Below are 20,581 nucleotides of genomic sequence, written 5' to 3'. Positions count from 1 at the left end.
CCGACGCCGCCGAAGTGGGAGGGCTCCCGGCTCCGCGCGCCAGGGCGTAGCCTCGGTGCTCGAACGCGCGCCGGCCCGTCTAGTTAGTCGGGGCGTGCTTCCTGGAGGAGGCGGCGGAGGAGGGCTCGCCGCCGGAACAATCGGAAGGGGTGGCGGGGCGGGGCAGCGGTGGGCTGGGTCCCGCCGGGGGAGGGGGCGGGACCCACAGCGCGCTTAAAGCCGACGCCAGGGCGCCTTCCCCCGACCGGCGGCGGTGGCACGGCTGCGTGGGTCCGTGCGCCCACGGCCCTTCTTCCCAGAAGCTTCCCCACCCCGCCCAGCCTCCAGCCCGGCGACGCCTGGGCGGGCGCGCAGCCCCGAGGACGCCGCGTCTACAGTCCGGCCGAGTCGCCGCGGGCGCGCAGGAGCAGCCCGCCGGGGGTTGACCCGAGCGCGGGTGAGCGCGGGGCCGGCGGGCGGGACCCCACCCTCAGCGACTCGCTCGCAAGGCGGGGCGGGCGTCTGGGTGGCTTTAGGACCCAGGCGGGCGCGGGGGTGTGTCGCCGACTCACGCCTCGGGCGCCCGCATCCGAGTTGGGGGTTCCAGAGCTCGGGGTGAGGGACCGGGGGTGAGCGCCTTGTGTGCCGTGGTCCCGCGGCCCCTCGCCGCGTCATGGCAGCAGCCTCAGGCGCACGGTGCATCCCCCGCGGTGCGGTGGGGGCGGGAGCCCGCGGGCGAGCGGGAAGGCCGTCGGGGCGCAGCCTCGGGCGTGCAGGCGCCCGGCGGCGGGGCGGGAGAGGGGCGAGAGGCCCGAGGGGGTTCCTTCTTGGGACCGAGGGGAGCCAAGGGGCGCGAGTCCGGTGGGATCGCGGGTGATGGTGTAGGGCCTGGGACGGCTTCGTGGGCTTTGCCCGCTGGGTAAATACTCTGCTCTCGCGGACCTGAAATAATCGAGTTTTTGAAAAAAATGAGGTGCGGAGCTTGAAAGTGGGCGGGGCAGAGCTGCCGGGTCTCCCCACCCCGGGCGCCCGCTGCCGCCTTGGAAAACCGATTTTGACCTTCTGCCGGGATGCCCTCTGGTCCCCGGCCCTGAAGGGGAACTTGTCCACGTGTAGGAGACCTCGGGTGTTGACTCGCTCCATGCGGCCGCAGCAGTCTCTTCTTTACGACTGACACCTGAGGGCCAGGTTGGGGCTTGTAAGACCGTTTACCTGCACGCGGCAAGCCCGGGATGGGGGTAGGGTGCGCACCGTCCCGCCCTTCCAAGCCCTCGCTGCCCTAGCCTTGCGTCCTCTGCGACCTCGGTTGCCAGCTTTACTGCCGCGACCCTCCCTTCTGGGTGCCGCCCTGGATCCTGCCGCACTCATGGGCTACGTCTTCTATTCCCCCCACCGGTCCCCCCCAAGTTCGCGGAGCCAGGAGGTGCTTTCCTCTCCTGCACGCGGCCCCTCCTGTGTTTTCCTTCCTCGGCCCAGCCATCGGGGCCCACCCACTTCTCCCTGGTGGACCAACCACGCAGCCTCCCAGCCGCCTCCCAGGAGGCCCAGGGGAGGAGGCAGTTGTGGAATCTGTCCCCCTGGGACCCTGGCTCTTGAGACTGGGGGTGAATGCACGCGTGATGGGTGTGAATGGCCTGAGGACCAGCCTGAGAGCAAGGAGCAAGGTGTTGGGAAGAGGCTCCAGCCAGGACCTGGACTTGGCAGGAAGAAAGCAAGCCAGAGCCCAGAGCCTGAGGCTGGAGAGAGGGAGGTTGCCTGTACAGGGTGAGAAAAGATTGCCACCTCACCTGGTTAGAGTCTTTCCTCAGGCTCCGTAGCTGAGTTCTAGTCAGGAAATCCTGCAGAATTTTTCAGGGTGCTGTTATTAACTCCCACAGGAAACAAGCTGAGAAAATCCTCCTTCTCTCCACCTGGGCGACACCTACCAGATGCACTGAGGAGCAACAAGCAGGCTTCCCCTGGCTTCTTAAGGGAGACTTCCCTAGAACCGCCCCTGCGTTTTTCTTCCCAGCGTGGCCGGGGTGAGGTCCCTGGGGTGGGTAAGAAGGAAGCAGTGGGGCTTTTAGGTGGGGAAGCAGAGGGACACCTGGAAACTGGAGGACGAGTCACGGAGCTGGTGACGGTTCTTTGGCTTCCCTTGCAGAACAGTCTCCCATCATGTCGCAGAATAGATTCCTGGAGGATACAGGTCAGTACCTCTCAGAGTGGGTGTCTGTAGAGAAGAGAACTCCTTGACCAAACGTCTGGGAATGGGCCCATCCGCCTGGGTCCCCTGCATTGCCCTGTCTGGTCCTCTGCCCATGCAATTGCCTCTGGAGCCTCCCCTGCAGGAGGCTTTGGGCAGAGGGGCAGTTGGCCCTGTCCTGGACACTGGCAAGTCTGCAGTCCTGGGGGGCAGCCGCTCCCTTTCCGCCTGGTGATCTCCTATGGTTCGCCATCATGATGCCCTGGTTAGCTCAGTGGGCTTCGGCCAAGTACTGGGTCTGCCCACATCCCTCAGTTCTGGCCTTTGACCCTGTGTCGGGAGGAGGAGTCTGCTGCTGTGCCTCTTCATGACCTCTGTGCTGCAGCTCTCCCTGTGTGCACCGGGCGAGCCCCCAACCCCACTCCAAGCCTCCCGTCCTGTATCTTGGCCCCAGAAATGGCCTGCTCACCTGCGGGAGTTTAGTGGGTCAGCGCTCCAACACAGTTAACGACGTGCTCTGATTCAGTCGCCAGGGCGTGCTAGGTGTGGCATCCAGGAACGTTTGTGGGGACGTGGTAGTGTCAGCTGGGCAATTGACCAGGCAGAGCCTAGGGTGACAAAAAGGAGCAGTGTGGGGGGCAGTGCTGGGGAATAGTGGGTACAGGCAGGGGTGACAAAGGAGGCAGGCAATTTTAGCAGAGCAGGCCTGCACCTGGGATGAGGGGAGTCTTGTAGACGATGATCAAAGTGGATGATTGAAGTGGCAACGAAATCTTTTGACCTAAATAGCTCTTCTCTGGACTTGGGCTGAGGGGGTCTTGGTAGCAGGGGCTTAGTGCCTCCTGCCAAGAAGGGGGCCTGGCTGAGGACAGGCCCTGGCCGGGCGGGGGTGGGGGGCAGGGCCTGGATATGTAGAGGAGATTGGCGGACAGCTGTGGAAGTGAGTCAGGGCGAGTCACTGCCTGGCAGGTGGAAGTGTGTTGTGACCCTCCCTGTCCCTGCACAGGTGTTTGTTGGACATTGGTGAGATCTGGACCCCCTTTCCTGGGGAGTACCCAGGTGGTGAATAGCAGACCCACAGGACAGTTACGAAGAGGTGCTGGCTAGACAGAGTGAGGCAGGACCCTACGAGGACTTCCTGGAGGAAGTCCTCAGCTCAGAGGTCAGGAACTGGCATGCCTGATAGGCCTGAGGAATGAGAGATCCAGGTGGGGCATGGGAGGAGGCTCCAGGGAGCAGGAGTAGTAGGCTTTGAAGATCCTGCCACAGGGAAGGACCGGCAAGGCTCAGAGAAGATTGGAATGTTTGCAGGTGACTAGGAAGCCTTCCCATTGGAGAGACCTGTGTCCTGAGGGAGGTGCTGGAACTAGAGGACAGACAAAGGGCAGCAGGCTCTGTGCTCAGGACTCCCCAAGGCACCATGACACCCCCTTCAGCCAACATGGATAGAAGCCAGAGATGATGCCTCCCTCTCTGGTCCTATCCCCTGTCAACCCCTGGCTCTATTTTTTGGCTCTCCTACTTCTTGGGCCTTGTCTGACACCTCCTGGGTCTTTTCGCCATCCCCAGCACCCCTGTGAAGAGATGCCCTAAAGCCCTGTGGCAGCAGGACAGGGAGGGGCCCGGTGTGGACCCTGTAACTGGGGGGCTGTGGATGGCAGGGACCAGGCAGTCTTACGGTCGTTGCACTATGTGCTGGCCCAAAGCTTGTGAGTAGAAGGTAACTGAAGGTGCGCAAGGGCCAGAACAGTGAGGGCCCTGGTTCCTACAGCTGAAGAGTGCTGGCTGGGCTAGAACTCACAATCAGCCTGCTTGCTGGGGGGCCTTCCCTCCTGGCCCCCCTCACCACTCGGAGTGCCAAGTGGCCCATTCCAGGGGCCCTGCTTCTTGGGTTTGGAGTCTCCCTGCGGAGTGTCACTGGCAGCAAGCCCCCTTGGTCTCGGGTCTCTCCTGGCGGTGGCGGTGGGATGTCTAGGCTACTTCAAGTGCGACACTGACGATAACTCTGAGACGCGCGAGAGCCTGGGCGATGAGGTCTTCGACACGGTCAACTCCTCCATCGTGTCTGCGGAGAGCATCCGTTTTTTTGTCAACGTCAACCTGGAGGTGCCACCCACCCAGGGTATGTTGGTTGCAGCAAGCCCTGGGCGGAGGGCGGGGCACCGGGCAGATAAGGCCTCACTCTGCCGAGAGAGACCTGCAGGGGTGGGCCCTGAGCGCTCCCACTTTTCTGTAGCTGACAGTGAATCTGCCGGCGGCTGCGGGCTCCTACACACCTCCCGAAAGGTGAGCGGCCGCACCTGGGCGGGGCGTTGGTCCAGCCGCCCGTTGGGGTAGCAGTGGCTGCTTCCTGGGAGAGCTGTGATGCCAGCCGAGCCTCCCTCTGGCAGCGGGGCTGGGGCTACCATGGAGGAGGGGCCCAGGCTGTGACAGTGGGTCTTCTGTCCTGGTCCTGCCCATGGGGTCCCCGCAGTACCTGAAGCTGAAGAACTTCGAGGAAGAGATCCGGGCGCACCGTGACCTAGATGGCTTCCTGGCCCGGGCCAGCATCATCCTGAACGAGACGGCCACCTTGCTGGACGACGTGCTGCGGGCCATGCTGCACCGCTTAGCCCATGACCCCCACAACACCGAGCCCAACTGGAACCTGGACCTGCTCATGGCCATCCTCTTCACCGACGCCGGGACCCCCATGGGCAGTAAAGGTAAGGCCTGTCTCCCTGCCCCATGGCTGGGAAGGTGGGGGAGGGGGCCGCTGACCCCCGACCCCTTCCACTCTGCCCTCAGTCCACCTGCTGTCGGAAACCATCCAAGGGGTCACCGCCACGGTCACAGGGGTGCAATACCAGCAGTCGTGGCTGTGCATCACGTGAGTTGCAGCCCCCCACATGGCACATTGGAGTCAGGTGGCCTGTGTCCCAGCAGAGGCTGACTCACCCCCAGTTTCGGGGGGAGGGGTGAGCACTCCCCCAGCACATGGCTTTTGGTCGTCCTCTCGGAGGTCTCTGTCGAGGGTTCTGTTGTCCAAGCCGTGGGCTCGGGTGGGGGAGCCCCTCAGCTGTGTGCCGTGTGTGCCCCCGCCCTGCAGCTGTACCTCCAAGGCCCTGGTGAAGCGGCATGTGTGCATCAGCCGCCTGGTCCGCCCGCAGAACTGGGGGGAGAATTCCTGCGAGGTGCGGTTCGTCATCCTGGTGCTCACCCCGCCGAAGATGGTGAGCAGGGGCGGGGGCTGCTTCTGTTCCTGGGGAGGAGGGTTCAGGTTACCCTGTCCTCTCCTTGGCTCACCTTCCCCATGTGTGGGCCCCAGAGCTGTCCTCGGAAGTCCCCCCCCATTCTCACCTCCTCCTGCTCTGCCAGGCCGCCTCTCAGGTGAGCTTGCTAGGCTCCTGGCAGGTCCCAGTTTCCCCAGGAAATGCCTAAAAGGTTGCACTTCCTTCTGGCTTTTTTATTTGTTTGTTTGTTTTAACTGGAGGTATACTGGCATATGACATTGTATTAGTTTCAGGTGTACCACATGATAATTCAGTACTGGGGTGTTTTGTGAAATGACCGCAGTAAGTCCAGTTAATACCCGCCATGACACATAGCTCCCAGGTCTTCCTATCCGTGAGGACTTTTCAGACCTTCTCTTAGCACATCACAGTGTGAAGCGCAGGTGCAGCTCAGATGTATTTGCCCACACTCTTGTGCTTCCCGACGATGCCTAGGGACGGGGCACAAGAGGGTGGTGGGTGTGTTAGACGGGCGGGGCCCATGCCACAGGTTGTGGGGGGTGAGAAAGGTTGCCAAGGGGGTGGTTGGACGGTGAGTTCATGGGCAGGGTTGACGCTGGCCAGGGAAGAGGGACAAGTCCTGGGCGACTGGAAGCCCCTGCAAGCCAGATAAAGCCTTGCCCATCCCGTGACTGCCCGCCCACGGTGGCAGACTCGTGTTCCTTCAACAAGAGTAAGCCCTGAGATGATGAAACTCAGGAGTCTGAAATATGCTAGGTGGACGGAGGTTTGAGTGGCCTGCCGACCTGGCGGCAGTCCTGACAGGGTCTGCTCAGGCTTGCATTTGGGGTCACACTCAGCTCGGACTTGGGGGACACACCCTCCTGCCAGTTCATTGGCACCACGCTTGCTCCGTGCTTGGGAATGGCAAGGGCAGGGCAGGGGTGCCCCACACTGCAGGGATGGCAGAGGTGACTCTCATCCCCAGAAAAGCACCAAGACTGCGTCAGAAGTGGGGCGCACATTCGCCACCATGTTTTTGGACATCACCTTCCGCCAGAAGCTCCTGACAACCCGCACGGAGGAGGAATTCAAGGAGGCCCTGGTACACCAGAGACACCTGCTCTCCCGGGCGAGCCAGGGTCCGGTGACGGGACCCAGTGTGACCTCCAGCTGCGTGCAAAGACCCCTTCAGGTACACGGGAGAGGTGGGCCTGGGCGGCCAGTGAGGGGCGCAGCGGTGGGGCTCACTGGCACTGTCCTCACAGCCGCCGCAGCACAAGGACTTTCTTCCCGTGGGGAAGGGCATCCGGGAGGACATTGCCCGCAGGCTCCCTGTGTACCCGCTGGACTTCACTGATGGTGCGTAGCCCTGAGGCCCATCCGGAGAGGCCAGCCTGTGCCTTGGGCCCTGCCTGTCCCCCGTCTAACAAGCCCACCCTCCTGTGCCCATCCCTAGGCATCATCGGGAAGAACAAGAGTGTGGGCAAATACATCACCACCACCCTGTTCCTCTACTTCGCCTGCCTCCTGCCCACGATCGCTTTTGGGTCCCTCAATGATGAGAACACTAACGGGGCCATCGGTGAGGGACAGTGACGGCAGGGGTGGGCCTGGGCAGGGCCCCCAGTCGCGTGCCCCCTGACCGTCCCTCCTCTCAGATGTGCAGAAGACCATAGCCGGGCAGAGCATCGGAGGCCTCTTGTACGCTCTCTTCTCCGGGCAGCCGCTGGTGGTGCTGCTGACGACCGCCCCCCTGGCCCTCTACATCCAAGGTGCGGCGGCTGAGGCGGGGAGATGGCTCCCGAGGTTCCTGGCCCAGCGGGGCCTCACTGCCCACCCGCCCCTGTGCCCGCAGTGATCCGGGGCATCTGTGACGACTACCACCTGGACTTCAACTCCTTCTACGCGTGGACGGGCCTGTGGAACAGTTTCTTTCTCACGCTTTATGCCCTCTTCAACCTCAGCCTGGTCATGAGTCTCTTCAAGAGGTGACAGGGCCGCCTTCCCTTTGCTGCTGGCACCCTCAAATAGCAGGGAAACCAAGGCAGGGATCTGGGCCAGCCTCCTCAACCCTGTAGCCCTACAGTGGGGTGTCCCACCAAATCACTACCCTCGGGTAAAACTGCAACCCAGCCCCTCTCTGTGGCAGAAGGAAGCCACGCGGAGGCTGAGGGGACTCCCTGTGCCCCTGAGGACAAACCACCCCCATCTTATGAAACATATCACTCCCTGGCAGGTCGACGGAGGAGATCATTGCCCTGTTTATTTCCATCACATTCGTGCTGGATGCTGTCAAGGGCATGGTCAAAAGTGAGTGTACAGCTGTTGGCCACCTGCTGTAGGGGCAGCTGAGCCAAGACAGGGGGCCAAGAGGTATTCAAGCTGAAGCGCCCCAGGAATCAGGGCATCCTGGGGAGTCATGACTGGCGCAGGGCAGCAGCTCCGTGTACCGTAGGGCGGCAGGTCCGCTCAGGCAGTGGGCCAGGCAGGATGTCACATAGAGCCACATGGATGACGTCGGTGTGTGGGAATGGTGGGCGGGACGGACAGGTTGACGGGGTCCTGGCTACCAGAGGCCAGGCCCCCACCCCACTGGAGGAAGCTGGGCCTAGCCTTGCACAGCCTAGAGGGCTAAGGCCTGTTGGCCTGTATCCACAGTCTTCCAGAAGTACTACTATGGCCCTAACACTGGGAACTACCATGCAGAAAGCACTTCCCTGGTCAGCCTGCTGGGCCTCAACACCAGCCTCCACACTGCCCTCAACACCAGCCTCCTGGCCAGCCCGATGGAGCTGACGTCAGCGGGCAGCCATCCTGAGAACGCAGGCCGAGAGACCGCCGTGCTCAGCCTCTTCATCATGCTGGGCACACTGTGGCTGGGCTACACGCTCTACCAGTTCAAGAAGAGGTGAGGGGAGCCCAGGGGGTGAGGGGCAGGGCTCCCGAACCGCCTGGCTACGCTGATACACCGACCTGTGTCCCAGCCCCTACCTGCACCCCTATATGCGTGAGATCCTGTCAGACTGCGCCCTGCCCATCTCGGTGCTCCTCTTCTCCCTCATCTGCTCCTATGGCTTCCGGGAAATTAAGAGTGAGTCCGCCGGGCTGGAGGGAGGGGTGAGAGCTGTCATTCCCTGGGGGCTGCAGGCTTGAGCAGGGGGCTGTACCCTCCGGCAGTGAGCAAGTTCCGCTACAACCCCAGCAAGAGCCTGTTTGAGATGGCCCAGATGCACTCGCTGTCCCTGGAGGCCATCGGCGGGGCCATGGGCCTCGGCTTCCTGCTCTCTTTGCTCTTCTTCATCGAGCAGAACCTGGTGGCTGGCTTGGCTAATGCGCCAGAGAACAGGTTTGCAGGGCTCGGTGGGGAGGGGTGTGCCCAACCCCCAGGGGCCGCCGGGCCCTGTCCATATGTGCCCATCTGTGCAGGCTGGTGAAGGGCACCGCCTACCACTGGGACCTCCTGCTCATCGCCATCATCAACACGGGGCTGTCTCTGTTCGGGCTGCCCTGGATCCACGCGGCCTACCCCCACTCCCCGCTGCACGTGCGGCTGCTGGCGCTGGTGGAGGAGCGAGTGGAGAATGGGCACATTTATGAGACGTGAGTGTGCCCGGGCAAGTCACGTGGCCCGAGGTGTGGGCAGCCCTGTGCTACATGGGGCCCAGGGAGGACATGGCGCCCTGTGACCCGCCCTCCGGGACTACGCAGGATAGTGAGCGTGAAGGAGACGCGGCTGACCACCCTGGGCGCCAGCATCCTGGTGGGCTTCTCCCTCCTGCTGCTGCCCTTCCCACTGCAGTGGATCCCCAAGCCGGTGCTCTACGGCCTCTTCCTGTACATCGCCTTTACCTCCATCGACGGCAACCAGCTCTTCGAGCGCATGGCCCTGCTCCTCAAGGAGCAGGTGAGGTCTGGCCTTGACCGTGAGGGGTGTGGGCTGAGGGGGCGCAGACCTGCCCACACGTGGTCCCTGCTGTCTGCAGACTTCGTACCCTCCCACCCACTACATCCGGCACGTACCCCAGAGGAAGATCCACTACTTCACAGGCCTGCAGATCCTGCAGCTGCTGCTGCTCTGTGCCTTTGGCGTAAGCAGCCTGCCCTACATGAAGATGATCTTTCCCCTCATCATGATTGCCATGATCCCCATCCGGTACTGAGGCAGATGGGCCGCTGGGGGAAGGGAGGGTGGACCAGGGGTGGGGGTTTCCTTTCTGTCTTCTCTGCCCAGCACTCACCTGGGCCCTCCTGTTCCCTCTATCCTAGCTACAACCTGCTGCCCCGAATCATTGAAGCCAAATTCTTGGACGCCATGGACGCTGAGCACTGAGACCCTGACTGGCAGGCCCTGGCCATCCCCTGGCCACCTGCCTGTCAGGGCCCACCCAGGCTGGCATGTGACGATGTGGGGAGGTGTGATTGCCTTTGGGGCGTTGCTCTGTGCTGTGCCCCTTCACAGCTCCTGATAGGCCTAGGGCATCTGGGCATTGTGGGGGTTAGGTCGTGTGTCCAGCCCTCTCCCCTGGCTTTAGGTTAAGAACACTGCTCAGGGCAGCTTCTGCCCAGGGTGGGACTAAACAGGACGGATTTTCTTTTGATAAAAGAGATGCCTGAGAGAGAAGCCATTTCCTTGATTGTGTAAGGAACTCGGTGGTATGCACATTAGAGAATAAAGCTCCTGTCTCTCCACTCCTGTCTGTGCAGCTGGCTGCCTGTCCCATGCCCTGGAAGCTCACCAGAGGACCCTGGGGAGGGGAATCCCTTTCTGGGGGAGCAGAATCAAAGGGATGGGTATTTGTTGAGTGTGGGATGTCAGCCCAAAGTGGGAAGGTGGAAGATCTAGGCCTGCTGCCAGACGCCTGCAGGGGAAGTGCGTGTGAGGCTGGGCAGGGAAGAGCTACAGCTGGTGGGTGGCAGTGAGCATGAGGGAGTAGTCTGGCTGCCAGTGAAAGCCGAGTCCGGGACAGAGCAGCTCAGTCACCCTGTCCACAGCAGGCCTGAGGCTTCCCATGCAGGGCTGCACCCTACACGTGGCAGTGGGGGTGCCTGCGGGATGGAAGGGAGTGGGGATGGGGCCCAGAGGCAAGATATGGGGGCTGGTTTGATGGAGGGGAGAAGGTACCATGTTTCAGGCTTGGAAACTGGGTGCTTGGCCAGGCTCCACGGCACTGGCAGCAGGCAGATCTGAGGCTCAGGGGAGCCAGCCCTGTGCACACATAGGAGCAATAGTACTAGCGACAGAGCACCTGGCTCAGACACCCCATCATGTCACCTACAGGTCTCTGAAAAGGGACAAGTGGCTAAAATAGAATTTCTGCAAGCCAACAGAAAGAAGGTAACTCCAAAGAGGCACAGGGCTGTGTGTGTGTGTGTGGGGGGGGGGGATGGGAGCCCAAAATACTGATAGGAATGGCAGGAGGCTCAAATTCCTGGTAACCTGAGAAAGGCAGGCCGGGGAGAAGGGCCTCCACCCACAGACTGCCAGGTAAAGGAATGGTGATGTCAGAGTGGGAGACTGGGGTGCAATCCAGATGCCCTCCAACAAAGCGGCTGCCCCTGGGCAGCTGCGGGTGGGTACCAGCAGCTTCTCCGCAGTGCTGTTTGTGGGGTGGGTAGCCAGTTTAAAAGGGTGGGGCAAAGTGTGCTTGTGTGCCCAGGGTAGCTCTAAGGTGGGTGGTGCAGCCCTGCCCCACCCAGGTACTGTTTTACTTTGGGACCCTTCCCCAGCGGCCTGGGTGTTCCCCGCAGGTAGGGTTCTGTTCTGAATTGCCAGGCAAGAAGCAGGCAGCACCCACCACCAAGAACCTGGGAGACTGGGCCCACCACCCACACTTCCTGGGGAAACACCTTGGCTGTGCCTCACACGCAAACAGGGTCAAAGGACTGACTTTCCGCTTGCCCACAGCACTGATGCAGCTGAAGGGGAAACAACTGTCCAGTCCAACCTGGGCCACGCCGCCCTTTTCCAGAGCTGCCTGGGAGTAACTCAGCACTGCGGATATCCCCTCCCAATCACCAACGTGCTGCACACACAGGCTTTTCTGAAAGGAGTTGGGCACCTCCTTACCAGAGAAACATCTGCAGGAAAGACGAGCTGGCCTGGGTCCCCCAGTCTCTTCCAGGGGATGGCTTCACCAGGAGATGTGAGGGTCTGGGGCCACTGAGCCGGGCCTCCTGAGGGGGCTGCAGGCCCTAGGGTGAGCCATGACATCCACACAGCGGGGGCCAGGGACTCCATCCCTTCCCTCCACAACAATGAACTTGGCATCAAAACCACAAACCAACATTCTAGCTGCTCTAATGTATGATAAAGCTAGAGCATTCGCTGCTGCACAGCACCCCCCCTCCCCCAGCAAAAACCATGTAGGCCAGTCAGGTGGTGGCACCAATCATAGGGTGGGTGGGCAGCAGGGAAGTGGCATGAAGGGGCCAGCCCAGGATCTGCGTGTGGAAGGTCAAACGAAAGATGCGAACACCCACGACTCAGTGCTGCCCTGGCCCTGGCCCTGGCACCAGCCCACTCGACAGGCTTCCAGGAGGGGACTCAGGAGACACCTGCCTGGTCAGGTTTCAGTGCAGAAATACCCCATTTATTCTGGAAGCAAGCACCTTCCCAGCTTTATTTGCTGCACTGTAAAATCACTCAGGCTGTTGTGTGGTTCTTCCCCAAACCCTTAGTGCTCCCAGGGCTAGTTTAATACCCCAGGTCTTTTCAGGGTCCCAGGCCCGGAGGCTGTGGGAAAAACCACTGAATCCCCAAGAGAATGATGTCTCTTGTCCTACATTTCTCCAAGCAGAGCCAGCTGCTCCTCCAGAAAGGGCTGGCCTCACCCCCAGGAAGCGGCAGCCCCGAAGCACGTCTGTCTGCTGGGGGCCAGGGGGTTCAGGATCCTGGGCCACAGTGGTCATCACCTGCCCCAGCAGGAGTGAGGCTGCTGAAGTATTTCTGCAGCTCGTGCAAGGCCCGGAAACGATGGGAGATGGTGTTCTTCTCAGCCTTGGGCATCTCTGCATACCTAAGGGGCAGCAACAAGAAAAGCGCTCAGAGAGCCCAGGTACAGGGGGTGTTCCCGCCCATCCAGAATCCAAAGGGGTGCCCGGCAGAGGGCAGCAGGGGTCACCAACTCCCGGTAGCCAGAGTTAATGTTTTAAAAATCAGTGTTAAATTCCCCTGCAGGTACAGATCCATATTAATGAGCACAGCAGGACATTAAACTTGTCTGGTGTGTCCAGAGGCGCTAAGGAAGCCGGGGACAGGGGATGAGCTGCATGTTTGATCAGCTTTGTCCTCTGTTGACAGGAAGCAGTGGGGCCTGACAGAACAAACACAGTCTCCTCTGATGCACTGTTGGGGGGGGTGAGTGGGGCAGGAAGGGGGGTGGCGAGACAGGCTGTGGTGGCCTTCCTCTACACCAGGACGCCAGTGAGGTGAGAACCTCACACCCAGCCTGGCCTGCAGGCAAACACTGCCCAATGTGTAACTATTTACATGTAAATCAACTACAACTGAGTAGAAAGAATTTCAGTTCCTCAGTGGCCCTAACTGCATTTCAGATGCTGCACAGCCACGTAAGGAGAATTGTTACCAAACTGGACAGTGCAGCAGAATATTGGTATCACCAAAAGGCATGGACAGTGCAGCAGAATATTGGTATCACCAAAAGGCATTCTTGGATGGAGCTGCTTCATTGACCTCAGTCTAATCTGGGCAATAAAAAGCCTCAGGCCAGGCTCAGGAAAGGCCCCTCCAGCTTGGAATGCCTGATTCAAATAATGGGCAACATGTCCTGTTTAATGAAGAGTGAAATACTGAGAACATGCAGGCAGCAGGGTGGGAGGCCAACGTGGTGCCCACCAAAGGCTGCCAAAGTGTTAACATTTCTCCAACCCAGAATGTGGTTTTAGAAGGTCATCTGCTGTCAGCTGAGGCCAGAGGGGAAGCTGCTGAAGTCGCAGTGGCTTGGGGTGAGCTGAAGCGGAGAGCCTAGGACTCCCAGCTGCACCTGACCACCTCCTTCCATAGACTGGGCCACTCACATTCCTAGCATCACCCCAGCTGAGCTGCCTTCAGCTGGAACAGCACCCTCAGAGCCGGCACCACCCACATCCGCGTGCCTGCCTTTGGGTGGGGTGTTAACCCAACCCAAACCATTGCTCTCCCGACTCCACACCCCTGAAGAAATTGAGGCTCCTTACGTCTGCTCGTATCCATCAGGCTGGAAGCAGGGGTCCCAGCCAAAGTCCCGGCAGCCTCGGGGTGCCACGATCTGGCCCTGCCAAAGGAAACAGGGACAGGTATGTCATAGGTGTGGGGGAGATGCAGGCAATTAGTTTAGTTAGTTTATCTGATTACACTTATTTACTTAAAATACATAGTTTTCTAAAGATTTATTTATCCCAGTTCTGTATACAGAACTGAAGTACAGGCCAGAGGTGCAGGAGTGGTGAGAGGATTTGCTGAGTTTCTGTATATATAAGTAAAAATAAATCTTTTTTTTTTAATTATAAAAAATTCAAGAGAAATAGCAGAGGATGGAGATTAGCCACACACATAGTAAATTCAGATCAAAGACAAATGATCCTACTATTGGGAAGAGGTAGGACTGAGGCCATTACTGAACCACTCTGAACCTCACCCACACAACAAATTTGAACACTTGGGGCAGGTAGTGCTCTCAGCACTGGCCCCAGCACATCCAGCCTTCCCCTCCCAGAATGGACTTCTTAAGCAAAACAGGCACTATACTGGTAAACAAATGAATGATTACCAAATGCAGAGTACCTCAAAGGGAGCAAAAGGAGCTGGGCTCAAGAATAACAGGTGGGATGACTTATGTGGGAGCTCAGGAAGGGTCTCAGTGAAGGGACACTTTAGTCACATAAAGAAAATTCCAGGGAGGGGCCTCCCTAGTGGCGCAGGGGGTTAAGTCTCAGCACTATCAAGAAATCCACAGCCACTGCAGCCATGAGTTCCATCCCCCACCAGGGGGGTGACCCACATGATGCAGCAGACCCCTCCTGTCTCACCCGCTGTTCCCCTCAATAGTGTATTTCAATAGATCAGCCTGTTCTTCTCCCCACTCTGTCTCTGATGAATCCTCTCAGCCCTCCCCCCACACCTCTGGCCTGTACCCCAGTTTTTATATGCATAAATTAAAAAAAAAGAAAAAAGCAAATTCCAGATGGAGGACGTGGTTGGCCCAGGCTCTAAGACAGAAGCGCTTTGGCATATTTGTTGCTGAAAGGACAATGTGGTTAGGGCTTACAGCACAAGTGAGAACAGAACATGGAACAAGGCCACCTCAGTAAAGTGGGGGCTCTCAAGGAACAATGCACAAAACAGCCAAAGTTGGGGAGAAAACTGGGAATGGTGGGGACTTCAGTGACCTGTCAGCTACCATTCAGGAAGTTGGGACTGTGGTTATTCCAGCTTCAGATTTATGAGGTAACATTTTTGTGAAGTAGCAACAGCCCTAACTAATTTTTAAAAATTAACTAGGCAATATGACCTAGTAACCCCACTTCTGGGTGTGTAACTCCAAGAACTAAAAACAAAATCTTAAACACATATTTGCACACCCACATCCACAGCAGCACTGTTCACAATAGCCAAAATGTTTATCAACAGATAGCCGGATAAAAGAAATGTAGTATACACATGACGGAAGACTATTCTGTTTTAAGAAAGGAAATTCTGCTACAACCTAAGTAAAACTTGAAGACATTACATAAGGTGGAATGAACCAAATGCACCTCCCTACAGGAGGTGGCCAGTAGGGCCTAACACTTAGATGCAGAAAGTAAGATAGTGGGTGTGGGGAGCAGCGCTGGGGGTGATTCACTGGGTAGTTTCAGTCTTTTAAAATGAGAACATCCAGAGGTCTGTAGCACAACAGCACACATGTATTTAACGCTTCTGTACTGCACGCTAAAAGTGAGAAAGATGGTAATTTTTATGTTGTGTTTATACTACTACAAAAATATCTAGCCAGGCAGGGTGACAGGAAACATCTGTGGCCAGCTCCTGGTGCAGCCTCTGAGGTCCAGGACTCTGGATTTTATCCTGAGAAGATCTGGCTAATCAGGAGATAATGTGCCAGGAGGCACACACGTCACAAGGAGAAAGCTCGAGCTGTGGGTTCTTCCGACAGGCCAGTCCAGAGGGTGGTTTGGACTCGTGAAAAGCAACAGAACCAAAGGCCTGATATGTGGATGTGGGAGGGTTTCTGAAGGGCAGCTGAGGAGGAACGAGGTGGGGGCAAGTAAGATCCTCAATAAACCAGTTGGCTAGGCCATGAGCTATTCAAGGAAGCTGTAGTCTCAGCAGCAGGACAGAGACCTGAGCTTGGAGGAGCTGGGCAGTAAATGTGACTGGGGGCCTGGTCACCTTCAGTTTCCACTTCTGCTTCTCAGCAGGTAACAGCTCAGAGCCCTGGCGGTACCAGTCCTCAACAGCTGCTAGCTATTACGCGTTTCCCCGAAACACCAGCCTCAGGAGTGAAAAAGATTTCTGGATTGACGTCACTTCTAACTGAGGTGCCCCGGGGCGCTTGTGGGTAAAGCCCGGGGAACTAACTCTAGGCTGGGGCGCCCTTCCCCCCACCTTCCGTAGCAGACTCTGGGTCACAGGCTTGAGTAGCGGCGCCCTCTGGTGGCTCGCGGGGGCAGAGCGCAGGTACGCACCGAAGTCCGGCCCCTGAACAGGCGGACAGGTTGGCTGGGGTCCCCAGTGCTGAGAGCAAACGTGCACAGGGCATAGGCTGACTTGTCCTCAAACCCAGCCAGGAGCTGGTAGAGACCTGTGGATGAGAGCACTGGTTCTATACTGTCCAGCCTCCCCCCATCCTCCTCCCTGTCCCAGGAACCAGAAAGGGGTTATACCTGTCACCAGAGGGACCTTGTGCTGATAACCCAAAAGGTTGAGTAATTTGATTATGGGATTCACTATTCCATTCCATTGTACATGTCTGAACTATTCCATAATATAAAGTACTTTTAGAAGCATTTAAAGAAGAAACATTTTAGTGGGTGATATTTTGCTGGTGCCCAAAAGGGACACCCTGCTAGCCTCAGTCAGACCCTGCCTGAGGTAAGGACAGGTGAGCAGTCCCACTCAGAGAGTCAGTCAGAATCAACTATAACCCCTTTGTCCCTCAAACTCACACCCCACTATCCAACACCTAGCCACTTCTCCCACATCTCAAGGCTTCCTGGAGTCAAGTGTGTCGGGCAAGTGTCAACTGTAGGTTACAGATGGGGGAACTGAGGCTCCATGGTGGGAGCTGGAATCTAAGATTGTTGATTACTAGTTGTGGACCCTCCCCCAGATTCTCAAATCCCAAGACCTAAAGGAAGAGACAAAGGAGTAATACCTTCAGGCTTTAACTTCTCCAGAAACCACTTTCTGCAAGAGAAACAAAGGTAATTCAGATTTTAGGAGCTCATGGATTTTCCTATCACATTCTGTGGGCTGTGCCACACCCAGATTACAGCCCCAACAGCCAATTTAAAATGAAGAGAAATAATCCAACAGGAATAAGAAAATGGAGGTAAACTGGCAATGCAGAGGAGAATCAATAAACCCATAAAGGCCTCAACCATACCAGTAATTAGGGAAATGCAAATTAAAACTGCATGTGATAATATTTCACTCCCCATAGTGTAAAATATGAAAGTCCTAATACTCAGTGTCGGTGGGCATCGGGAGCAATGCACACTCTAAGTGTATATGGTGCCACTGCCTTGACACACAAACTCCCGAGTTAAAGCTGCACATTTCTAAAATCCAGCAATAGCCTTTCTGTGCACATTTCCTCCAACTCCAGCATGGATATCCAAACTGGGGTTATTTGTACTCTAAAGACACACAAAGACCTTCTGAGGGTCCATGGTAATTTTAAGAAAATCCATTATCAGATCTCAACTTGCTTATTTCCTCTTTCCTGAAATCTATCTGCCCATGAACATACCTCTCCAATGGGTGGGTTCCCCTTGCCCATCTCCCCTTACACAATCACATTCTCACACTTTACAAAAGGCATGCCTCTCCCTCATCCCTAATCCTTCCTCAGGACAATCTGTAATATCACTGTTGATACCAAGACAGTGAATGATCTGCGGTATCAAATAACCAATCATTTCAAAGTTCAGGAGGTTCAGGTCAGGGCCCTGTGAGGGAGTGGGGAGCACTCACATGTAGGGGCCAGGGAGGCCTCCAAGGGCGTTGAAGCACAGACAGGTGTCCTCCACCAGTACAGGTCCCTGCACCTGCAGCACAAGGATAGGTAGCCCTGTGTCCTGTTGCAGAAGCCGATGCTGTCCCTGCCCTAAATTCCTAGGCTGCCCAAGATCGGGGCAGACACACAGCTATTTGGAGTCTACAGCAGCAGCTGACTCTTCATAAACTGCTCTTTGTCTAATCTTCGGGGATGTGTAAATAGAGGGGTGGATGTATCTGAAGAGAATGTAAGGACTGGAAAGTATGGGTCTGAAAACCCGGGTGGGGGGAGAAATTTCTGTGTGGGGTAGGGGGATGATGGTGGTGGTCTGGGGAGATACTCTGCAGTCTTGAGAAAGGCAGTGTATTAGCATTCCAGAGGCAGCATGAACTGACCCAGCCTCACGATCCCTGGGCAGGTCCCTGACATGACAAACTGTGCCCACCCTATAGCTCTCTGCCCACCCCCGGAGACACTGCCCCAGGAGCTACCAGGACAAGAGGACTGAGTCACAGGGCACATGCTGAGCAAGCACCTGGCGCGCTGCCTCCTTGCACTTCTGTATGGAAATCTCATCAGGCTCCCCCTGGTACTCCGGCACTTATCAGGGAAACAAATAGAGAATCGGATCATTGAGATATCGAGAAATAGCATCATCTTTTAAAAGTAAAGCAAAATAGAGACATACGGTCAATTTTCTGTGCCACCAAAGTGCATGGAAACTTATCTCCTAGAATCTGAATGACCTGTTCCAATGAAAGAACATTTGTCACCATTTGTTAGGTTGCCCATTACTATACAAGCCATCATCCACATTTCTCATCAGATAACTCTCCAGCCAGTCCCCCAAAGCTAAGTCAGGCCCATGGACCTCACCCCAACTTGCATGATTTCACCCCTGCATCAAACCCCTCGGGTTTCTGATCATGCCACCATCCCCAAACCCCATCCAAAAACACTTTTCCCTTCTCAGTGCTCCCAGATCTACCTAACCAGGATTTCTCTATCAGTGATTACACAGAATTCAAGGCCTTCAAACTTGGACTTAAAAAAATTAGCTCTTTATTTTCACTAACTCTAGTAAAGCTTATCATCTCTATTATGAAAACAAACCAAAATAGCACTAGCCTTTCCTGTGACCTTTAAACCTATTAAAATCAGACACTGTCATAACCTCTTACAGTTGTAGCACAGATCTCAAAATACCATTTACAGTCTTCACTACTTTAAAATTATGGTAATTACACTGCCAGAATGAATCAGTACATGTACCTGGATCACAAGGGATTATACTATTTTGAGAATATACTTCAACAGAACTGATTCCCTGTGGGACACCATCAATTAAAAATATAAAAAAAAACCTATTTATTTTGTAGTCCTATTTTATTTTATATACTTAAGTTTTCTTTCCTGAGAAAAGGTCCATAGGCTGCATCAGCCTGCCAAACGGGGTATTACAGAACGACGAGTTAACACTCCCAATTCTCGGCCAAGTTCAAGTGCGTCTTCTCCAGTGAGCCTCCCCCTGCTCCAGTTCCTTCTTCAAATGTGAAGGGTCCACTTTCCAATCAGAGGCAGAGAGGAGCTTGGGGTCTGGCACGCACCTTCCTGCATAGGGCTCCTTTCAGGGAGCAGTGCCTGTCTCCTTGACTGGTCTCAGTATTTACCAGCATAGAGCTCTGGCTTCTGATATGACATGATCAGATGTGCCATCGGTCCTTAGGTTGTGAACAAGGGTCCCTTAATGACGACGCCTCACTGTTCCGCCTCAGGCATAACCATTGAGTGTCATCCTTCTTCATACAGGACCCCACCTATTTGCCCATGACTGACGGATCAGGGGCAAACCCTTGACCAATCAGAGCTGCTATCTGGCAGAGGCCTCACTGCCCCTCCCACCAAGAGAGTATAAAGCAGAAGAACCCCAAGAGAAATAGGAATAGACACCTGAGCAAGAACTGCTAGAACAGACCAGCCCCTGGAGAGACTGCTCAAGACCTGTGGGACACCTAACACTATATTCGCACAGGAGTCACCTGGGAGATTACGTGAGCTCCCTATGTCTTTATCATTGGCAGCCAAGTTACCCTATCAGCCCAGAATCCTCACAAGTAACCACGAAATCCCGAGAGGCACACTGCCTTCTTCACGCCTCCTCCCCATGGCTGTGAAGCAGCTCTCCCGCATCAACCCCAGTTCGCGTTCCGCTGCACAGGAGACCTTTGAGACAGGCGCTAAGACCCCGCCGCAACTTAGGCTCCCTAAGCGCACAAGCTGCGTCAGATCTGCTAAGGACCCCGCTGTATAGACAGAGTCCGCCGCACTACCCACACGTGGCCGTCCTGCCTCGCACCGAGCGTTCGGTCCCAGCACTAGAAATCGCCCACCCCGGGAGGGCCGTCTCTCCGCGGTCCCTCAGCGCCTCCTCCCGAGTGCTGCCTCCCGCCGGGGAGCCTTCTCCGCCTCCATTCTCTGCCCCAATCGCCTCCTGATCGGCCTCCCACACCCTCTCGGCACCTCCTCCAGCTTCTTGGCATTCCCCGTGACAAACACGACACTCTTGCCCGCCAAGGAGGCCGCCATGGTGAGCCGCGGGAACCCCGCAGCCCCAACGGAACCCCCTAAGCCTTGCGTCAGTGCACTTCCGGCGGGGGGCGGAAGTGGGTGGTCAGCCTTCCGGCCTTCCGGCCGACCACCGCCTGTGCTGTCGCGCGCCAGCGGCGGTCGCGGTCGTCTAGCTGCGTTCCGGACGCCGGGAGTCTTCGCTCAGGACACGGGGAAGGCTAACGCTCCCCTAGCGGATGGGCAGCCTGAATCGCCGGGCGCTAGAAAGGAGGCAACGGGCGCGGCCGCCCGAGCCGGGATTGCTGGCACCTTGCGGCGGCCGCAATTTGAGTGCTTCCGCGTCGTCGCTCCCCCCGAGGGGCGCTCGCTTCAAGGACCAGAGGAGACCATTCCAGCCTCGATTTCTCTCCCGGCAC

General features: G+C 57.0%; 2 protein-coding genes across 2 annotated transcripts; one reads left to right on the top strand and one right to left on the bottom strand.

The window, feature by feature from the left end:
- Window positions 1-1,925: 1,925 nt before the first annotated feature.
- SLC4A11 (solute carrier family 4, sodium borate transporter, member 11) lies at window positions 1,926-10,053 on the top strand. The gene is made up of 20 exons (XM_012728065.1): window positions 1,926-2,000; window positions 2,123-2,167; window positions 4,140-4,286; window positions 4,401-4,450; window positions 4,638-4,869; window positions 4,952-5,033; window positions 5,253-5,376; window positions 6,365-6,571; window positions 6,645-6,738; window positions 6,836-6,961; window positions 7,038-7,151; window positions 7,235-7,367; window positions 7,616-7,689; window positions 8,038-8,287; window positions 8,364-8,470; window positions 8,557-8,725; window positions 8,806-8,979; window positions 9,088-9,283; window positions 9,363-9,532; window positions 9,646-10,053. Exons 2-20 carry the CDS (start codon window positions 2,137-2,139, stop codon window positions 9,707-9,709), a joined length of 2,544 nt encoding a protein of 847 aa, XP_012583519.1. The 5' UTR covers window positions 1,926-2,000; window positions 2,123-2,136; the 3' UTR covers window positions 9,710-10,053.
- A 2,121-nt stretch (window positions 10,054-12,174) lies between these two features.
- Window positions 12,175-20,277, bottom strand: ITPA (inosine triphosphatase (nucleoside triphosphate pyrophosphatase)). The gene is made up of 8 exons (XM_004687004.2): window positions 20,118-20,277; window positions 18,286-18,343; window positions 18,133-18,197; window positions 17,573-17,646; window positions 16,752-16,783; window positions 16,063-16,178; window positions 13,576-13,652; window positions 12,175-12,395 (listed from the first exon to the last, which is right to left on the bottom strand). The coding sequence occupies exons 1-8, from the start codon at window positions 20,181-20,183 to the stop codon at window positions 12,263-12,265; spliced, it is 621 nt and encodes a 206-aa protein (XP_004687061.1). The 5' UTR covers window positions 20,184-20,277; the 3' UTR covers window positions 12,175-12,262.
- Window positions 20,278-20,581: the final 304 nt, after the last annotated feature.

Source organism: Condylura cristata, unplaced genomic scaffold (assembly GCF_000260355.1).
Source record: "Condylura cristata isolate star-nosed mole 26May11 unplaced genomic scaffold, ConCri1.0 scaffold00022, whole genome shotgun sequence".
Taxonomy (NCBI): domain Eukaryota; kingdom Metazoa; phylum Chordata; class Mammalia; order Eulipotyphla; family Talpidae; genus Condylura; species Condylura cristata.
This window is presented reverse-complemented; position numbering and strand designations above follow the sequence as displayed.

Coding starts and splice junctions, on each gene's coding strand:
- ITPA (XM_004687004.2), bottom strand. CDS start 20,183: ATGGCGGCCTCCTTGGCGGGCAAGAGTGTCGTGTTTGTCACGGGGAAT. Junction 18,198..18,285: donor GGTGGCACAGAAAATTGACC/GTATGTCTCTAT, acceptor TTCCCTGATAAG/TGCCGGAGTACCAGGGGGAG. Junction 17,647..18,132: donor GCAAGGAGGCAGCGCGCCAG/GTGCTTGCTCAG, acceptor CTTGTGCTGCAG/GTGCAGGGACCTGTACTGGT.
- SLC4A11 (XM_012728065.1), top strand. CDS start 2,137: ATGTCGCAGAATAGATTCCTGGAGGATACAG. Junction 4,451..4,637: donor TCCTACACACCTCCCGAAAG/GTGAGCGGCCGC, acceptor GGGTCCCCGCAG/TACCTGAAGCTGAAGAACTT. Junction 8,288..8,363: donor CTCTACCAGTTCAAGAAGAG/GTGAGGGGAGCC, acceptor CCTGTGTCCCAG/CCCCTACCTGCACCCCTATA.